The following is an 18925-nucleotide window of genomic DNA, read 5'->3' on the forward strand; positions in this document are numbered from 1 at the left end:
TCGAAAGCCCAAAAGCTATTTTTGTGAGTATTGTCCATCTCGAGGAAACTCTCCCCTCAGTGCACACCTACTGTTGTATCACTACATGAACAAGCCATGATTTCCAATACTTTGTCGTATAGCTTATGTACAATATACATCAGCGGAAGTTTCTCGAAACTCAAAGGAGATCAAGAATTTATCCCAATCATAGATGTTGGTAAAGCGGGGTAGAAGATTATCTAAGGTCGATGTTACCATGGCTCCATGGATTCATTGTTCGCACCGTTCCGTAACGAATACCACGCCTCTCTAGGTGCAAACAAGCATTCTTGGGAGGACTTCGAATCATTTCTTGTACAAACCACACTCGAAATAGATTTATCTCAGTTCCGATGGATTAAAGCCATGTGCTTCCATCAAATATCAAATGTAACATTCTCCTCCGACAACACCCTTGGAAATTACATTCCTTTCACCTCTCTCTACAAGCGATCAATACAATGCCTTTAATTTTCTTCTTCTTTTCATCCGACTAGCTGGAACAATTCCGAGTCGTCAAGATCATTTGCATATCTCAGGTCGACACAAGTGGTTATCTGAGTGAGGTTCAGGGACAATTATCACGAGCTTATTACATTCAATCCTCAAATCCCTAAAAATAACATCGTCTCGAATCGTATCTTGCTATATGATTTGAACAAGTTTCTGTACCAAAGTGGTATATCCGTGCTTTGGATCTCATCTTGTCTCATCATATTTCCTAGGCATCAATATGCCCTGGTCTATGGACTACACCAACTGTATCGGAATTGCTTCATTTGACCATTCTGATATCTACAGTTTCTGAAGTGCAGTAATCAATTTCAACTCCGATTGAGGTTTCGGGGTTCGTTTTATGTGGACTAAATCCAAACTACAGAAGGAATTATCACAGTGATTCCAATACGGTACCGAGGTTGTCTTTCTCTTTATCAATTGCCGGTCGTCTACAAGGCACCAGTCTTATTCGCTATAATATATTTCAATGAAGAATATCTTGATCCCCAGAACACAATTTTTGTTTTCGATTGCAGGAAATGATTCTCAGCTGTCAGGGCTTATTGATGACTGCAGGCCACGGGCTTATCTTCAGAACAGCATCTTCACCGCTACATCTTCAAACTTCAGTTTTTCTTCAATCCTTATATCCATGTTTGACAAGACCATCAATGAGATCTTTCAAAAATAGGCATCACTTTAAGTGGTCACCGGTAATACACGGGGCTGATGTTTATTTCTTGAAGATAAGGAGCTCTCAATCGAAGTCGATAGGCGATTGATGAATGCCATGTAGACGAAATCAAAATTGGAAACCGAGTGTGTTTGATTCTACCTGTGGAAGTTTTCATCAACTATTGATGAGGTAGAAATGACTTAGTATTTATCAAGATCTATCAATTGAGCTAAGATATGATTGGATATTGTTAGTGACCTTCTGGCCACTCGATAGTCTGCGGAGAATTTTTCACTTCCATGTTTCTTCCACATTTAGGCTATAGATATCCCACTGTCATGATTGGGAGCACACCTTATGAATGGTTATGCATTGACTCTAGCATAAGGTCGATATGATTGAACGTCTTATTTTTCCTTCTTTGATAGGATATTCAACTACTCATCCCAAGTGAATTCAGGCCTGATCGAGGGTTTTTACATCCCTCCGTTCTCCAAAACAACTTGTGAAAGAGCGCAAACTCTGCCATGTCTTGATGGATAAAAGATCCTTTCCTGGGGTCCAGGCGGTATATCATAAGAGAGTTTGATTTGCATGAAAACGATGACATGATAGCGGACATACATGGCTTCCACTCCCCAGATCTCCAATATTTTGTGAGGTATGTCAAGATGTTTAAGCAACGTTTGTATATTGATGGCCGAAATGGAACAACTCTGAAGAACTTCACTATGGTGTAGCGTACTTCGCCTTGTTCAGTGAAATGCTAACTCCACAAATTATTCTACAATAGAAGCTTTGTGTATACACTACCTATTCAATGCTACAAAGATATTCAGCGATAAATTACGATTTCCAATTTTCCAGCATATATACAAAAATTGGGGGACATAAAATGCGTGCTTTAGATTGAAGTGACATGTGAAGACTTATCCAGAATCTCATCATCTGGTTCCATGGTTGGATTGGGATGTGAGAAACAAGAGGCAAATAGTCGTCAACAATCTCCAATATTGGTATGCGTGAAAGCGGCAAAACGACGAGGACTAACTGTGACGTCCGTTATTCTGCACCATAATACACATGATACACGTGATTATATTCCGCATAAACTACCGAGCCATGATTTAATTCAGCTCCGACTTGATAATCTCCACTTCAAATTCTCAGCCCCTTATTTACCCCGCAATCAACACACATATACAACAACTAACTAATAAACTGATCTTCATTGGATCTGCTTCAGCTTAGCTCCCCGAAACAGACGGCCTTTTGACTAGCTTCCATTCCAAAAATATACCGAACTCTTTCCCGACAAAAGCAAGAGGATGCCAATGTTACAATTATTTGATTTAGTATGTTACCCTCGAGCTACCCCGCCTCGAGCCCGCCATGTATTAATTCACAAGTGTCAATACATGACCCCATTATCAAGAAGAGGAGAAGCCAAGCGGGTGAACGGGTTAATTCCGTGATCCGGGGACGGGAACTTGTGTTCAGATATCCTTGCATATTGGTAGATCCTCCATGTACTTTATTATCCTTCTATTATCTAGGTGATGTTGATCATGATGTGTTGTAAGTATTTGATATTCGGGTTTCATCTAAATATCAACGATAACAGTGTCTCTTTCTTACACAGATTATAAGGATTGGACTTCCTTGATACTAACATAAATTTATCGATCATTACGCCAATACAAACATACACATAATCTGTAAGTGATCAGTAAGCCCCTTGCATTTACGTTGCTTTTGGGATTGATGTTTCTAATTTAGGTATCAGTTGCGTAGCATATTTTGTAATATTGATTATTAACAAAATCTTCGGGTTCTTTGTTCTTCAGACTCGATATCAATCGTAAGTAGATGATCCTCAATTTACAATCATTTGACTTATAGACCTTCTCACACTCTACCTAGAAAACATATATCTCGATCTAACAAGCAATACCCTAAAATGACATCAACACCACACAATAATTACGATTTCATAATCGTAGGAGCTGGCCCAGCCGGACTATCCCTCGCAGCACGCCTCTCGTCAGCTCCTTCTCATCCATCGGTTCTCCTCATTGAAGCAGGAGGTCCCAACAATGACCAAGAATATCTTGTTCCCGCTGACCGCTTCACTCTCTTTGGCACTCAACCCTCTTTAAATTGGGGATATAAGACAGAACCCTGTTCTCATCTAGGAGGTCAACAAATTGATTATTCACGGGGGAAAGGAATTGGCGGTAGTACCGCTATTAATTTTTCCTGTTGGGTAATCGGAGGAGCAGAAGATTTCGATGCCTGGGCTGAACAGGTCGATGATGATACATGGTCGTGGACGCAAGTTAAAGAACGCCTCAAAAAAATCGAACACTACCATGATGAAGTTCCAGACCAACATCGCGAATTTGTGAATCCAAAACCAGAAGATCATGGAACCGAGGGGTCACTTCATCTTTCTTACGCTCCTGTTTGGGAAAAGGGGTTGACGGATGTCTTTATAGCAGCTAAACAAGCCGGATTGCCGTTGAATACTGATATAAATTCTGGGAATCCAATTGGGATGGGCATGGGCTCTTCTTGTATGCATAATGGGTTGAGAACAACCGCTGCATCTTATTTACCATTGATGGGTCCGAGATTCGAAACTATCCTCAACGCCCCCGTTGCGAAAGTCCTATTTGACGGAAAGAAAGCGAGGGGTATTAGAACAATCGATGGCCGAGAATACTATTCCCGTAAAGATGTCATCTTATCAGCGGGTGCATTGAATAGTCCTCAACTTCTTCTCCTTTCTGGAATCGGTCCCGCTTCCGAACTCAAGGAACACAATATACCAATCATCAAAGATCTTCCACAAGTAGGAAAGAATCTTCAAGATCATTGCTTTTCTACCACAACTCTGTTACTGAAAGAAGGATCAAATGATCGCATGGAATTTGAAATGAATGAAGAGATGAAGAAAACTGCAAAGGAAGGTTGGATTAAAGATAAGAGTGGAAAGTTGGCGGAATTATACTGTGGTGTTCCGATGGGCTGGTTTAAAAACGAAAAGGTTTTGGAATCAAAAGAATTTAATGATTTGTCAGAGGATAAGAAGGCCTTTCTGAGACAGAAGAATGTTCCTATATTTGAAATTGCTACGGTATGTGTTCATTCATGTCTTTGTTGCCGCTCCACTGGTCACTGTTGGGGGGCTTTTTCATTTCGTTTCACCTGAATCTTGAACTGACATCCCTCCTCTAGCACATACCTCCCCTTTTTACAGGCACCCACGTCCTCTCCCCAACAGATTCCTACCTAACCTGCTCCTCCTTCGTCATGAACCCCCAAGCAACAGGCAGCATCACACTATCTTCTGCCGACCCCTCTGTACCACCGAAAATCGACGCGAATCTAATTAATCATCCATATGATCGACGAGTTCTTATTGAAGCAGTAAGAAAAGCGATGGAGTTTTTAGACACGCCTGTTTTTAAAGAGAAGACTGTAAAAATGATTGGAGTTCCCGAGGGTGGTGTTGGGGCGAGTGATGAAAGTATTTGGGTTAGTTCTCATTTTCACGTCGTTACATGTTTTCCCGCTTTCTTGAATTCTCTAAAAATAGCAAAAGCTAACAAGAAATCGCAGGAACACTGCCGCAACAACCTTTTCAGTAGTTGGCACATGTGCAGTACAGTACGCATGGGTAAAGATAAAGATGAGAGTGCAGCATGTGTAGATACGAATTTCAGGGTACTGGGTGTGGAAGGACTGAGAGTGGTGGATTTGAGTGTGATTCCGCTCTTGCCAAAGTGAGTATTGTTCTTTTATTTTTATTGGTGATTTGTTCAAGGTTATGTTACATCCCCTCATTACCTGACCCGTTTCTGGGAGTAGCGTTCAAAATGGTTACGTATAGCAAGTGGGCTAATTTGGGGTTTTGCCACCTACTTTTTTATATTCTTCCTCTCATTGTGTGGAGAGTGTATGGAGTAGAAAAAACCTGCGGAAAATAAAGCAAAAGGGGGGTAGTGAACAGGCGAGTGGCTTGCGGCTAATACGAATGTGAAAATAGTAATCATACACAATCAACAGCATACCTAGTGGGTGAAACGGCAGCCGAGAAAATGATTCAAGAATATGCGTTAGATTCACCTGGTACTGCTTTTACTCGGCGGGATACTGGGGGAAGTGGTGACTTGAGGTCCAGTCTTTAAACTCGAGGTGGAAATTGGGAGTTTGGACTCATGATTTAGTCGAATGTTATTAACATAGCGAGATAAACATTAGGTAGCTATTTCTTGTCTCGGCCTTTTCCATACATCGATTCACTTTTACTTCACTCCACTTCTTCATCCATAAACTTTGCTTCAGAAAAGATAGTGAATTGATACGATCGATCCATCCAAGGGCACAAGCAAAGAGGTATCTAAGTAACACATTCTTTTGTTCTGTAACAGATGGCCTGAAGACGGAAGAAGCAGAAGCTACATGAACTATCATCAACGCACCACTAGAATTGCCGATGGAGAAAGGATGACATATGACATACTCCTAAGGAACCTACCAATATTCAAACTCATCACTCCCCACTCTTCATTCACTTCCCCATTCCCCATTCTCCAACAACCAACCTTCACTCTTTAATCACCAATTCCAAGCCCCCTCTCTCAAATAGATACCCAAAAATTCACCCTTGTCTATAAAAACGAATCGCCCGTTTAGCGTAGTGGTTAACGCGCATCACTGTAAGTACCAATTGTTTTCAAGAATATGAAGATGTGGATAATGGGCTAACGCATGAATGATAGCGTATCGATGAATACAAAAATGATGAGATCCAAGGTTCGAATCCTTGATCGGGCTTCTACTTTTTTTTGGTTTGCGGTTTGAAGGAGAGGAAATCTTGTGGCGTGTGTTAACAAGAACGGAACGATGAAAGGGTGAGTGAGGCTGCTTGTGATTGACCTGTAGTATTTATTATATTTTGGTTAAATTGTGGACATCAAATTAGCGTCCGGAGAACTGAGTCCGGAAAATCTCATGGGTCAAATCTTTGAAAGGATAAAATCTCAGACTTAGTTTAAGCGTTTGAGTGTTTGAGTTGTTACATTAATCCATTGAGAATAGAAGGCATTACAAGCAGAGGAAAGGAACCACAGAAGCCGATATATAAGTCTGAGCATGAGAGATGAGATATCAAATATCACTGCAGTACCGTTAAAGAAATGATGGATATGGATTGAGAAATTCTAGAGTTGTATGCATATTTCTCCATAAATTGTAGAGTCCTATAACACAGAGAGGAATAATTTTCCAATTTCTCATCCTTTCAATAAAATATTTTCGCTTATCATCATTTCCCCCTTAAATTATTTTTATCTCTCGTATCCTTAGCATGCCTCTCCTTTTGGCCTTTCACTTCTGTTACTTTCTCCACTTGTCGTATCCATCAGTTACTTTATTCTAGAAATCCTCCAAGTCATGTATTAATCCTATACCGCTAATTTTCTGTGTGCAGCCCATTAGTTTTCCTCCGGTGCCCCCCTCTCATATTTTCATGCCATTGAAAATGAGCACTCAACCCAACAAGTGTGTAAAAATGAGCGATCCTCATTCCTCACAGTTTTTAAAACTCCCCTCTCAATTCTAAGCTAAAATATAAACTCTCTCCTAGTATAAATGGGATAAGTGTCTGAATAGAAATTGAGATGAAATCAGACATTCCGTAACTGCACCTGCCTGACAATTCGAAATTTCACCCACTGCTGAGATTCCTCCTTTTATTTTAGATCTGCCATCTAAATCTTCTGATCCTACCTCTCTCCACTCCATCTCTAATATCTGTAAGACTTTGCCATCCACCATTTGGACTCACATCTCGCATGTGATTGAGAAGAGCATGAGGAATCCCACTCATCACTTACCACTTACTGGACCCCCTCCTCCTTTCTCAATTGCCCTCCCCACTCATCACACCAATTCCGATCAAGCATAATCCATCCCTATCCATTCATCCCTCTCCCACTTTATCTTCAACTCTTTCCCATCACAGCCCCAAACATTACCACCACTTTTCAAATCCTACTTCCAATACCCTCCTGCCCCTTCACACTCAATTTCTATCTCCATCCATATCTCCTCATCCAATTCATCATCAAAGCCCTCAACAATCCGCTCTCTAGCTCTCTCAATCCCAGAGCACAGAGGAGTTGACGAATAGAGAAGTGATCCAACAAACCAATGAGATTCAACACACAACTACCTACTCCATACATTCGAGCCTACCCCGAAGAGAAGATTTAAATAGTACAAATGACAAACTAGTAGAGCGTAAACATACCCCGAGTGCACGATATATGTAAAAGAAAAAGGAAACAAGCAAGAACGTGATATAGGAAAACTCCCACGATACCAACCACCGGATAGATACTCTCGACTTCAATTTTGCACAGCGAAGTACGAGGAAAAATCCTAAAGTGCACGCGAGGGAACGAACCAAAGAATCCAGAGTTGAATAGTAAATAGAGAAAATTATATCTGATAAGACAAGATAGAAAGCCCATCATCTCATCCTATCGCCACCAAGCAGGCTGCAGGAAGGACAACAACAACGCAAATACATGTTAGATATTTATTACATACCACATCATGGAGTATCAATGGATTTGCTTAAACTTCCATGTAAACCTCATCTTCTTTCTATCTTCTAATCTCTACATGTGTAGCTGATGGAAAATATAAAGTTGTGTTCCTCCTCTTCTCTCCTTTTCCCTCTTTCCCCCCCCCTTTTCTTCCCACTTCCCCCTTTCCTCATATCTCCCTTTCCTATCCTATCCCATTTCAGCACACAATACAATACAATGTAATACAATATAATAAAGTACAGTACAATACAATACAATACAAACACAAACTATCAATAGATTCAAAACAATCCATATCTATCCAACCATGTATTCCATTCGAATCTATTCTGTTCAATTCATTTCAATTCATTTGCAAACTTATAATATCAATAGATATGTCAACACCTCAATATATTACCATCTGACTACCAAACATTATCCCCAGCAACTACACTACACTTCCACTTCCACTCTCCAGACTCTAACAAATATCTCACCTCACCTCACTTCACCTCACTTCACCTCACTTCACCTCGCAAAGCCAGATCAGAAAAGAAAGCAAGAGAAAGGAAGAAATAAAGAAGAAAATAAAAATAAAGATAAAGATAATCCACCCTCTCGTGACATGTATGCAAATCAATGAACCAAACCAAACCAAACCAAACCAAACCAATAAACAGCGCACTCACAAACCATTTATTCTAATTCTGTGGTTTCGGTTAGACATACATAGATACATATATACATATACACAAACAAACCATCAAGCCCTCAAACCCATCTCCTCTACTCCCCATATCCCCATATCCCCCTCCCGCTTCAAAAACAAAACCAAATACTCAAAAACAAGAACAAAATCGAAATCAAAACTCTTTCATAAAAAAACCAACACCACAATCACAACCACAAACCCACCATGCATAAACTGTAACGCATCATCTACACCATCTCTCTCAAACAGCCTTCCATCTTCATCTCCACCTCGTATCAACAGCACACCGTGATCAATCAATCAATCCGAATCATCCCATCTCATCTCATCCCATCCGGTGCAGCCGGAACCTAACAAATGACCGACCGAACGACCGACCGACCGCTTCAATCTCGTATTCATCTATCCATCCATCTAACCTAACCCTACACACAGCACAACACAACACATCACAACACATACAACACATCAAAGCAAAGCACAGCACACCATCCCACCGAGTCAAGTCAACTCGCCAAAGCCTAATTCCCCAATCATCAAACCCATCTATTAATCGCGTGCTTACAGCTACAGCTACAGCTATAGTTAATGTTACAATACCTCGGGATCTCCCAAGAAGTAATCTAATCTATCTGCTGTTGTGCTTCCCCAACCAAAGCAGGCCCAACTGCATGAGAAAACCCCCTCCCCTCCTCCCAGAAAGACGTAACACCATAAACCACTTTGGCAAATCTTGAAGAAGACACCGACCACCCACTAAGAATTCAGGCAAAATCTCTAGTGAGAACGGAAATACCCGTCCGATTCACACGTTTACATTGCATAATCTACCCTCGTACTGCGCCTTTGATACTTTTCATACCACAAATCATACCACAAAATACCTTCAAGAGAGATAGAGTTTCGCCGCATCCATCTTTATCCCAAGCATGTAACACAAGATGCCATCTCACCAATCTCTCCCCTCTCCCGGTAGTTGCATTTCTTGTCTTTAATTGGTCAACCACCGCATCTATTCGGACCTTTACCAACATTCGAATTTGCTTGGCTATCTTCAAGCTCTCCAATCAGTCGTACAAAACTAGAGGTAATAAATCTTGGTTCTTGAAGAAGCCGGGGAAGTGTGGATGATTGCCGATATTGCGTTATTGGATTGATTAATGTCTTTTATCCAAGACCGGGTAGGTCCACTTCCCCATTCCCCTCTAATTCTCCACGCCCATCTTTAAATCCCCACGGCCCCACGATTTCTATCCTGTGCACACTGTATCGATATATTATACTTTTCTCAATCGCCTTCATTCGACCGGTGGCACAAACTATGTTTCATAACTCGTCACTTGTAAAATTTCGTGGAAGCCAACCGAGAATTTGTACACAAACGTTACCAAACCATGACGTTCTTGTATGCCGGTATTCATTTATCGTCTCGTGTTCCCTATTCTAACATCCGTAGTCTCTTGCCAGGAAATATACTGCCCTTTCATCTCCAGCCTCTTATACCACACCCGACGTCTCCATGCCTTTATTACCGGTGCTGTACTACATTTTTGGATCACTCTACTAGTGACATTATGTAGCTTGCAATATAGTACCTCAATGATCACCGACTGCTATGGTCCTGTTGTATATCCAGATGGTCGTTTCGTCGCAAGTTGTAAGTAAATATCCGTCGCTCGAGACTCCGAGTAAATGATATGTTAAGAACCTCCATATCATCTCCAACCCCCAACTCTTCCTTCATCCCACCTATCTTTCCTTTCCCTCCTGGAGTAATAAACTTTTTTCGATTCCCTATACTTTCTAACCCAATCACTAGCTTCCCTTTCCGTAGCAACTCCGTCACCCTCCAGAAAACTTTCTTCCATTGCCCTACACATCATTTCTTGTTCCTGAACACCTTGTCCTAGTCTTTGATATAATGAGCTCGGTGAGAAGGGAGCTAAAGTTCTATCCATCTCGGACTGTTTTTGTTTCCATTGACGTTCCAATGCATGTGTGGATAATAATTGAGCTTGTGTTGAGGAGCGCAGGTGATCAAGTCGAGACTCAAGTTCCAATAGATGAGTCGCTAATGCGATATTGTCATCCAATGCAGATTTTAATGGTTCTTGTGATGTGGAAATGGATGGGTGTGCGGTAGCTGTTGAATGTGTGAGAGCGGCTAGAAGGGCAGGGTTGGATAGTGCGTATGCGAGGTCTTGTTTCCTGAATTATGTTAACAATGCTCACTAAATAATGCGATGTTGCTATCCTCCTTTTGCCAAACTCTCATTAAGCCTGTTGTACGCCAAAGAGAGGGTATATGATATTGATAGAGACATATATGACAACCATGATAGGTAGGACAGGTAGGATAAGAAGCACCTGCAGAAGAAATGTTCATTTGCATATGGCAAGGTAATACATACGATTTATCCATCAATATTTTCGGAAGCCATTGATCTCCCGGATCTTGTATTTGCTGTAGTTGTTCTCGTGGAACATTTTCTTGTCTTCCTTCGTATTGCACTGATGGTTCTCCAGGTCTAGAAAATGATTGATTTCCAGTTCCCGCAGGTGTGCCTTGACGACTCACATCTCGGGAATTTGGTTTAGGCGGTGGTGGTGGTGGTGCATTTGGATCTATACCAGAGTAGGATTGAGAATTTCGATGAGGGGTGTAGCTTGAAGTAGGATATGGAGACGGCGAGGAAGACATTATTGAGGATTGGTCTTCAAATTGCCAGATATTTGAAAGATTGAATTGTATATTATGTATTCGATTTGATTATTTGTTTCGATGCATGGGTAAACTAGACGTCGAAAGTTTAAGACTTAGTGTAAGGAACGTGGTTGTTGATGTGGATGCGGATGTTATATTACAAGATGAATAACATTAAGCTTCAACCCCACGATTTGTTTGATAGGTCTCCATAATTTCACGTGTATGTATATTCAGGGAAGCTTTTAAATTATTGATGAGTGTGTATAGCCATTTGTTGACATTTTACCTCTCAATTTAAGTGGCCAGCATTGAGATGTACTCTAAGCTCGCACCGAGTAAATAATAGATTCATCCTGCTCTCGTATCTTGCTTGAGGAGTATTCATGGGGGCAAGCCCCCAAACCCCCATAGCTCGCTGCGCTCGAAAGGTTGTTCTATATAATGTACAATGTACCAGGTATTCACTTAACCAAATAGTCTGCCTCCACGGCAGTGGCCCCCGGAGGGCCAGCGGAGCGTCATTGCGGTCGAATTCTGTGTTGATTCCATAGAATTATCTTATACAAAAACACAAACAGTCTGCCCGCCCCCTCCCCCGCCAGCGGAGCATTATCTGCATAGTAAGTATATAATCTCGCAAGCTACCGGAGAACTAGCGGAATATCATTCAACAGCGAACTTCTAGCCGGTCAAAAAGCATAGCTGCCGACAGGAAAGAAAGAAAGAAAGAATATCCATTCAATTCCCCAAGTATCTTGTACGACTATCAAAACACATACATGTACGATAACGTGTATCTAGTAGTAAAGTACTGTATGTATGTAGTACGTACCATTTCAATCAACCCCAAATTCGCACGTGCTGTACCATGCGTCCGTATGGAATTCATCAATTGCTATGCTGACACTCTCTTTCCCCTAAACATTGGCAAGATGCCTAGGTATGCCTAGGTACTTATCTCTACAAGGAAATGGGGCCGATCTTGGGACGAAAGCATTTACTTATCATATCTACCTTACCTAGGTATTATGTTTATTATAAATTTATAGCTGAGTGAGCGAGTGAGTGAGTGAGTTGCATCTCTAAAGATCTTTTCCCTGATATGATATCTTGTTCCCTTCCAAAAAAGATACCAAGTCGCGTCTCTTTTCGTCTCGTCTCGTCTCGTCTCGTTTCGTTTCGTTTCGTTTCAGAACTTCCACCAGTAGTAATCAGAAAGCCCATCTCATCCCATCCATCCATAAAAAACTCCCACATAGTTAACACAGATCTTCCATTATCTTTCCCTATATATTTTCAAAAGATCTTACCTTACCTAAAGGAATATTTTCTAAGGAAAAGGTAATGAAGAAAAAGAAAAAGAAAAAAAAAGGGAAATCAGCCGCTCAGTTGCGTGCGTTTTTTGCTTTCCCGATGAAGGTTTGAGAATAGGGCCGAATGAGTTTTCTTTTGGGATCCAATTGTGTGATTTGTTGTTACATTTTTTTGTTTTTTTGTTTGGAATTCTTTCTCTTAGGAGTTAGATGCGGATAACGAAAAGATGAAATGGAAATGAAATGCCGAGAGAGATGGAGGGTTGATTGGGATTTACTCCAATAGTATGTTGGATGAAGATGATGGTGTGAGTTAGAGAGGTTGGATTGGGGGAATATATCATATATCCTCTTTTGGGTTATTCTTGAGAAGGATTGGTTGACATACATAGTATCTGTACAGATAGATATAGATATACTTGACTCATTTGAATACATTTGATCATAATTCATCTAATGAACGTTACAATTATAGTATATGTTCGTGCAGCTACCCGTAAAGGGCTATAGCTGATGATTGAGTATATATCTCGCTATCTAGCATCTATCTATCGTTCCCTCCTCTCCACGGCATATCGCATGAATGAACTATACTATGCATCATTGAGTTTCATCCAAGTTCGATGATCAAAACAAGCATCTGTACAGCAGAACTTGGATTTCTTCAATCTCTCTGAAAAGATCTTCCGCTCGGAAAACCTTCTACCTTGATTTTTCTGTAACGAGCTACGAGATCCCTCGTTAGCTCATGATGCTCACTCATCATATCGTAGCTTCTCGGTCATATTCATATATATAGTGACATGTACTAGAATTTAGCACGATGTAAGAGATTACACATCATCCAAGGACCAAGATGCGAAGAAAACATCCTCGGCTTCACATCATTATGGGGCAATGGGGAAAAATCCACCCTTTTTTTGCCCCAGATCCCGTTTTGCGTCGAAAATTTTAAGAATGTCATGTGTGTGTGTGGGAAAGAGTGGGTTTGGGTTCTCCATAATGATGTCCCTTTGTCTTTTTCTCCACCATTCGAAGGACGTTGTGATATGGAGCATTGGTGCGGCTATGGAGCGGCGTTACTTGAGGTACGAGTAATCTAAAATCCTGACGGGAATTTTGGAGGACCGCAGGAGAACGGGGTGGGAGGGTCTAGATTTGTCATGGATAGCGTTAGGTGCAGTGTAGTGTAGTGCAGTACAGTAGTCAGTAGTCAGTAGTCAGTACTCAGTAGTCAGTAGTCAGTAGTCAGTAGTCAGTAGTCAGTAGTCAAGTTTGCCGATAGCTTGGGGTTTGGGGAAAGCATTGAAAGACGAGGTGGGAATGGGGATGTGGGAATAGTATTAGGTAGATGGATGGATTATGGATTATGGATTATGAATGGATGGGTGAAAATGGGTTGTTAATCAAAACACTGCAGAAGTTAGTTTGGGTGAAAAACAAGGGATATCAAGTCCGTTAATCATAGGTAACATCTGAATGAGCCTTTTCCAAGTACCGACATATGTGATGATTAAGATCGATGTACGAGAATCCAGTGTCGAGACAGTTAAACAGTGAAACAGTGCAACATTGATTGATCAAAGGGACGGAATTGAAAAGCACCTCGAGAGTAAGGTACCTACATAGGTAATGCGATTCAACTTTCCAAGTGACCACGAAATTTGAATTGATTTCGTATCATATTCTGTACACACCTAGTACCTACACGCGTACCATCCCATCCACCCCCATCGTATCCAATACAATACGCCTTGGCTCCTGAACTCATCCTCATAAGATCTCATCATCTTTCTCGGTCAAATATCCTTTTTTCCATCTTTTTTTTTCTCCCTCCTGAATGGATGGACAATATCTGGGGCAATATTAAGTAAGAATGCTGATGATCTTATTGGATTCGGGGATAATCACGGAAGAATTCGAAAAGTGCTATTTTCGGTACAGCCGTGGGTGGCACTGATGGACGGATAGGATAAGAGAAACCTTGCCCAGTAAAAAGGGTCTTGGGTTTTGGGTTGTTTCGTGTGAAGGAGAGGAGAGGATGGGATGGGATAGAGTAGAGAACTTAGAGAAGAGATGTTATCTATCTACCTAGGTACTGGTACCATACTAACAAGTAAGATCTTTTGCATGAATAATTGCCGAGTTGATACCCATTACCTACTAGGTATCGAATCTGTACATACTACATACTACAATGGTTGAATGGGTAAGTCGTGTAAAACGCTAATTGACCCCATATGTAGCTGGGATATCAAAATAAATAGATTTAATTAATTGATTTAGTTTATTTTGATACTACTTTTAAAAATCTATTTCGAATTAATTCTAGAAAGTATTTTTAGGAATTATTATAAGAAAGTTCATTTTTTATATTTTCTTTAAAATAAATATATTAAAAAAAAATATATTTAAATCTATTAAAATAAAAAAAATCAATCTATTATTATTTATTTTATTATTGATATTTTTAAATACTAAATCTATATTATCATCTATTATATTACTATTACCTTTTATATCTAAATACTAAAAAATAATTTGAGATTAATAAATCGAAATATATATTTTATATTATATTAATATAAAATCTAAAAAGATTTGATTTTTTTATTAAAAAAAGGAGTAAATCTGATATATAAATAGATTTATTATATTATTAAAATATAAGTAATTTCTTAAAAATGTTTTGATCAATCTTCTATTTTAATTATTAATTAAGTTGATTAATTTATTCAATTTATAAGTAAATCAAAAACAAATAGATGGATATTATATTAAAAAATTGCTATTATATTAGCTTAAAAAGAAATAAAAGAATTTACTATTTAATTTATTTTATATAAAGTAGAATATAAATATTATATTATTTTTTGAAAACTTTTTATATCAAAAAGAAATTAATAAATTCAATTCTAATTTGTATTAGATTATATTTATTGGATTGAAAAATAATAGGATATTATCTTATAATTAAATGAAATATAAATAACTATAGAATTATATAGAAAAATGTATATTATATATTAAAAAAATAAAACTCTTAATTCTATATATATATATTAGAAAGAAAGTATAAAAAAGCTAAATGGATATTTTAGAATTGTTTTTCAAATAAATTAGATAAAGAATTAAATATATTTTGAAAAAAGGATTAAGGAATTATTAATATTAAATCTTATTAAATATATATAATACCTATTATCTATAATTAAATAAAATTGAATCTAGATTATATATTTATATAAAATAATATATTAAAATACTCTACAAATATTATTATTCAAAATCTTTTTGAAAAAAGAATTAAAAAGATAAATTGATCTCTCTTTTCTTTTAATTTCAATTCTATTAAAAATATATAGAATTGAATAAAAAAATAGATTTGGAATTATTATTTTATAAATAAATTGAATTATAAGATATTGAAAAAGATTATAAAAGAAATATAAAAAATAGTTTCAAAAAATTATTTAAAGGAATTATTAAAATCTATAAAAAAATATTATGAAATAATAATTCTAATAAATGGAATATATATAAGATTTTAATATAATTAAATATATTTAGATATTTCTTTATAATATTTTGATATATTAAAGTTTATTATATTAATTTTAAAAGAATATAATGTTTTTATTGATTAGAGTCTTTATATATAGGGAAAAGCATGGCCGCTTTTTGGTGTGTTTTACAATACTTACCCATTCAATCATTGTACATACTACATACCTATCTCTAAGAAGTACTATTCGTTGATATTGTCGTCGTGCATCTATCTATATATAATTTGTAGTTTATCTACGAGGTAGCTAGTCAGTATATCGTGATCCAGATCTATTTGATGCCATCTCATACCGTAAGCATTCTCCTATAATCATCAACCACGATCCAATCACGAGTGCACAACTTCCAAGCGCAACAGACAGGACTAGTTTTTGTACTGTATCTTCAATTCTAGTATTCTAGGATTCTACTCGACCTGGGTACATATCCCATTATCAAAACCCTTTCTGTTCATCATCATCATCATCATCATCATCATCATCTCCCCACTCTCATTCCCTCTTCACAGTCACACCCGAATCCCCATCGCATCAGTCATGTTTTCCTTAATTTTCGTCAATTCATCAGTCATATTACCTACCATATTACCTACCATATTACCTAGCACCTTCTACATTTCTCGTCTTACTTTATCCGGGTTCTAAAGTGCCTGGGTCCTGGTGTTCCACATTTCCAATCAGTGGAGTGTGGAGTCTCCATAAAGACGCCGACCGAATGTTCGTTTGATGCTAAACTCAAAGTGGGTATAGATTTGGATCGGAATTGGGAAATAAGATTTTGGAGAGATGTCCGTTGGGCGAATTGGGGGGAAGGGATTGAATAATTGGGCCGATAGGGAAGAAGAAGAAGAGTAGGTAGTGTGAGAGTGAGAGTGAGAGTGAGAGTGTGAGTGTGAGTGTAGGTAGTATGATTGTATGAGAGTATGAGTGTGAGTAGTATGAGTGTATAAGTGTAGAGTGAAAGAGAAGAAAGAATGAGAGGAGAGCTGGGAGAAGAGAGGAAAGAGAAGAAAATAAACAAGTACTACTTACTGTATACAAACTGATGAAGAGAAAGGAAAGAAACAAAAAAAGAATAGAGAAGGGAGACAGACATGTTTACTTTAATCAATAACTCAATCAACAACTCAATCTTCACCCAGCCTTCACTCAATCTTCACTTCAATTAACAGCCAACTTCTTGATATTCGTAGTGGAATTTATATCCATATACTTCGTACATTATACATACGTTATACATACACATATAAAAAAGATATCCTAGACTTCCTCCTCCTCCTCCTCCTCCACCTCCTCTTACCCTACCCTACCTCCCATTCACAGCTCGGCTTCATTATTTTGCTGAGGTAGCATTTCTCACTCACTCTACCATATCACATCGGTATTACTATTTAGCTGCTTTTACCCAATTTACTCCATGAGTTCAGTCCATACATGAAGTACGACCCAAGCACTACTTACTTGTAGTCTTGTACCTAAAGAAATAGGAAAACAAGATAATAAAGAAAACCATAAAACGTCAAGGGGAAAACGTGTCTTTCCCTCTCTCTCTATCCCTTCAGATCCCACAGTCCCATAATCCCCATCTATTCCCTTCATTAGTTCCCCCGATATACCGAATTCCTTTTAGACTTTAGTCCCTTCCCTTTATTTCTGGGAAGAGACGAGAAACTTATCTCACCCATCTATCTATCTCATCAATCCATCTCAGCCGCCACACTTTCCACAGTTGGTCTTTGGGAGAGAGAGAGAGAGAGAGAGAAAGAGAAAGGTCCAGATTTCCTTCGTTCGTTGGTCGTTTGTTGTTCATCCTTCCCCCTTTTCTCACTTCCACCTTCTCGTCTTATTTTCTATTTGTCTCTCGGTATTGACAAAGGGAAAGAAAGCCGGACATCATCTCTCTATCTACTTTTGACTAGCTACATGGCTACTTGAATTCAACAACACTCGACAACGGAAAAAATCAGAAACCACACACCAAAAAGAAGAGAGGACCAGGATTAATAGAGCATCTATCCTACCAACTCAACAGCTTACAATATTAAACCAGTATCGGAAGTCATAAGTCATCTACTTGAACTTGTGGTTGGAATAACACAGACATTATACTTCCTTCTCTTTATATACACCATTTCAAAGTTACACTCGAAAAGGTCACTTCAGCAATAATAATCAGATCGACTCGAAACAAATCGAAATAATCACACCTTCGTTTTTCTTCGGTCCCCAGATAGACAAAGAAGAAGAGATATTTCTTAATTCGGATTACTTTCATTCTTGTTAGAATATATCGGTCTGAACTTTGGACATTTCAATTATACCATAATCTATATAGGCAGATAGGATACCTGGATATACAAGACTTGTTATCTCGGTACTCTCTTCACTTTGACTCCGATCTCAACCCCAATAATCCCTTATTGATTGACCCTTCGACCCTCTCCGACCCTTCAACTTTCGATTTCAACTTTCGACTTTCGACTTTCGACTTTCGACTTTCGACTTTCGACTTTCAACCCATCTTCTCACTTCTACAACAACCACCCGTCTCACCAAACTTCTCGATTCCGATTAAAAATCTTACAACCTTCCCTCAATAACTCGAATTGATCTTGTTGACTTCATAAATACTTCAACGGGTGTTTTTCAATAATGCATGAAGTTCAATCGTGCGACGTCGTTTCCTCAACTTTATTCCAACTCGGCGCAACTTGGGCGGCCCTCCCTCTCGAAGAGCGTCGTCCATAAATCTTGATATGATTTAACACCCACAAAGAACTTCAACTCTACGACCTATTGGTACCAAAGACCAAGCGTAGGGGAAGAA

The 18925-nt window shown here is 38.7% G+C and overlaps 2 protein-coding genes across 2 annotated transcripts; one reads left to right on the forward strand and one right to left on the reverse strand.

The window, feature by feature from the left end:
• Window positions 1-2389: 2389 nt before the first annotated feature.
• EAE97_002134 (uncharacterized protein) lies at window positions 2390-5510 on the forward strand. The gene is made up of 7 exons (XM_038872645.1): window positions 2390-2773; window positions 2838-2913; window positions 2982-3056; window positions 3119-4334; window positions 4436-4735; window positions 4820-4983; window positions 5247-5510. The coding sequence occupies exons 4-7, from the start codon at window positions 3156-3158 to the stop codon at window positions 5386-5388; spliced, it is 1785 nt and encodes a 594-aa protein (XP_038735851.1). The 5' UTR covers window positions 2390-2773; window positions 2838-2913; window positions 2982-3056; window positions 3119-3155; the 3' UTR covers window positions 5389-5510.
• Window positions 5511-8623: 3113 nt separating this feature from the next.
• EAE97_002135 (uncharacterized protein) lies at window positions 8624-11343 on the reverse strand. The gene is made up of 2 exons (XM_038872646.1): window positions 10924-11343; window positions 8624-10720 (listed from the first exon to the last, which is right to left on the reverse strand). Exons 1-2 carry the CDS (start codon window positions 11211-11213, stop codon window positions 10228-10230), a joined length of 783 nt encoding a protein of 260 aa, XP_038735852.1. The 5' UTR covers window positions 11214-11343; the 3' UTR covers window positions 8624-10227.
• Between the last annotated feature and the right edge of the window lie 7582 nt (window positions 11344-18925).

The sequence above is a fragment of the Botrytis byssoidea genome (genome assembly GCF_014898295.1).
Source record: "Botrytis byssoidea strain MUCL 94 chromosome Unknown BBYS_004, whole genome shotgun sequence".
Taxonomy (NCBI): Eukaryota; Fungi; Ascomycota; class Leotiomycetes; order Helotiales; family Sclerotiniaceae; genus Botrytis; species Botrytis byssoidea.

Excerpts from the sequence above, each read along its gene's own strand:
- EAE97_002134 (XM_038872645.1), top strand. The coding sequence starts at position 3,156 with ATGACATCAACACCACACAATAATTACGATTTCATAATCGTAGGAGCT. Across the intron at positions 4,335-4,435 it reads CTATATTTGAAATTGCTACG|CACATACCTCCCCTTTTTAC; the intron begins GTATGTGTTCAT and ends TCCCTCCTCTAG. Across the intron at positions 4,736-4,819 it reads CGAGTGATGAAAGTATTTGG|GAACACTGCCGCAACAACCT; the intron begins GTTAGTTCTCAT and ends AAGAAATCGCAG.
- EAE97_002135 (XM_038872646.1), bottom strand. The coding sequence starts at position 11,213 with ATGTCTTCCTCGCCGTCTCCATATCCTACTTCAAGCTACACCCCTCAT. Across the intron at positions 10,721-10,923 it reads AAAATATTGATGGATAAATC|GAAACAAGACCTCGCATACG; the intron begins GTATGTATTACC and ends AACATAATTCAG.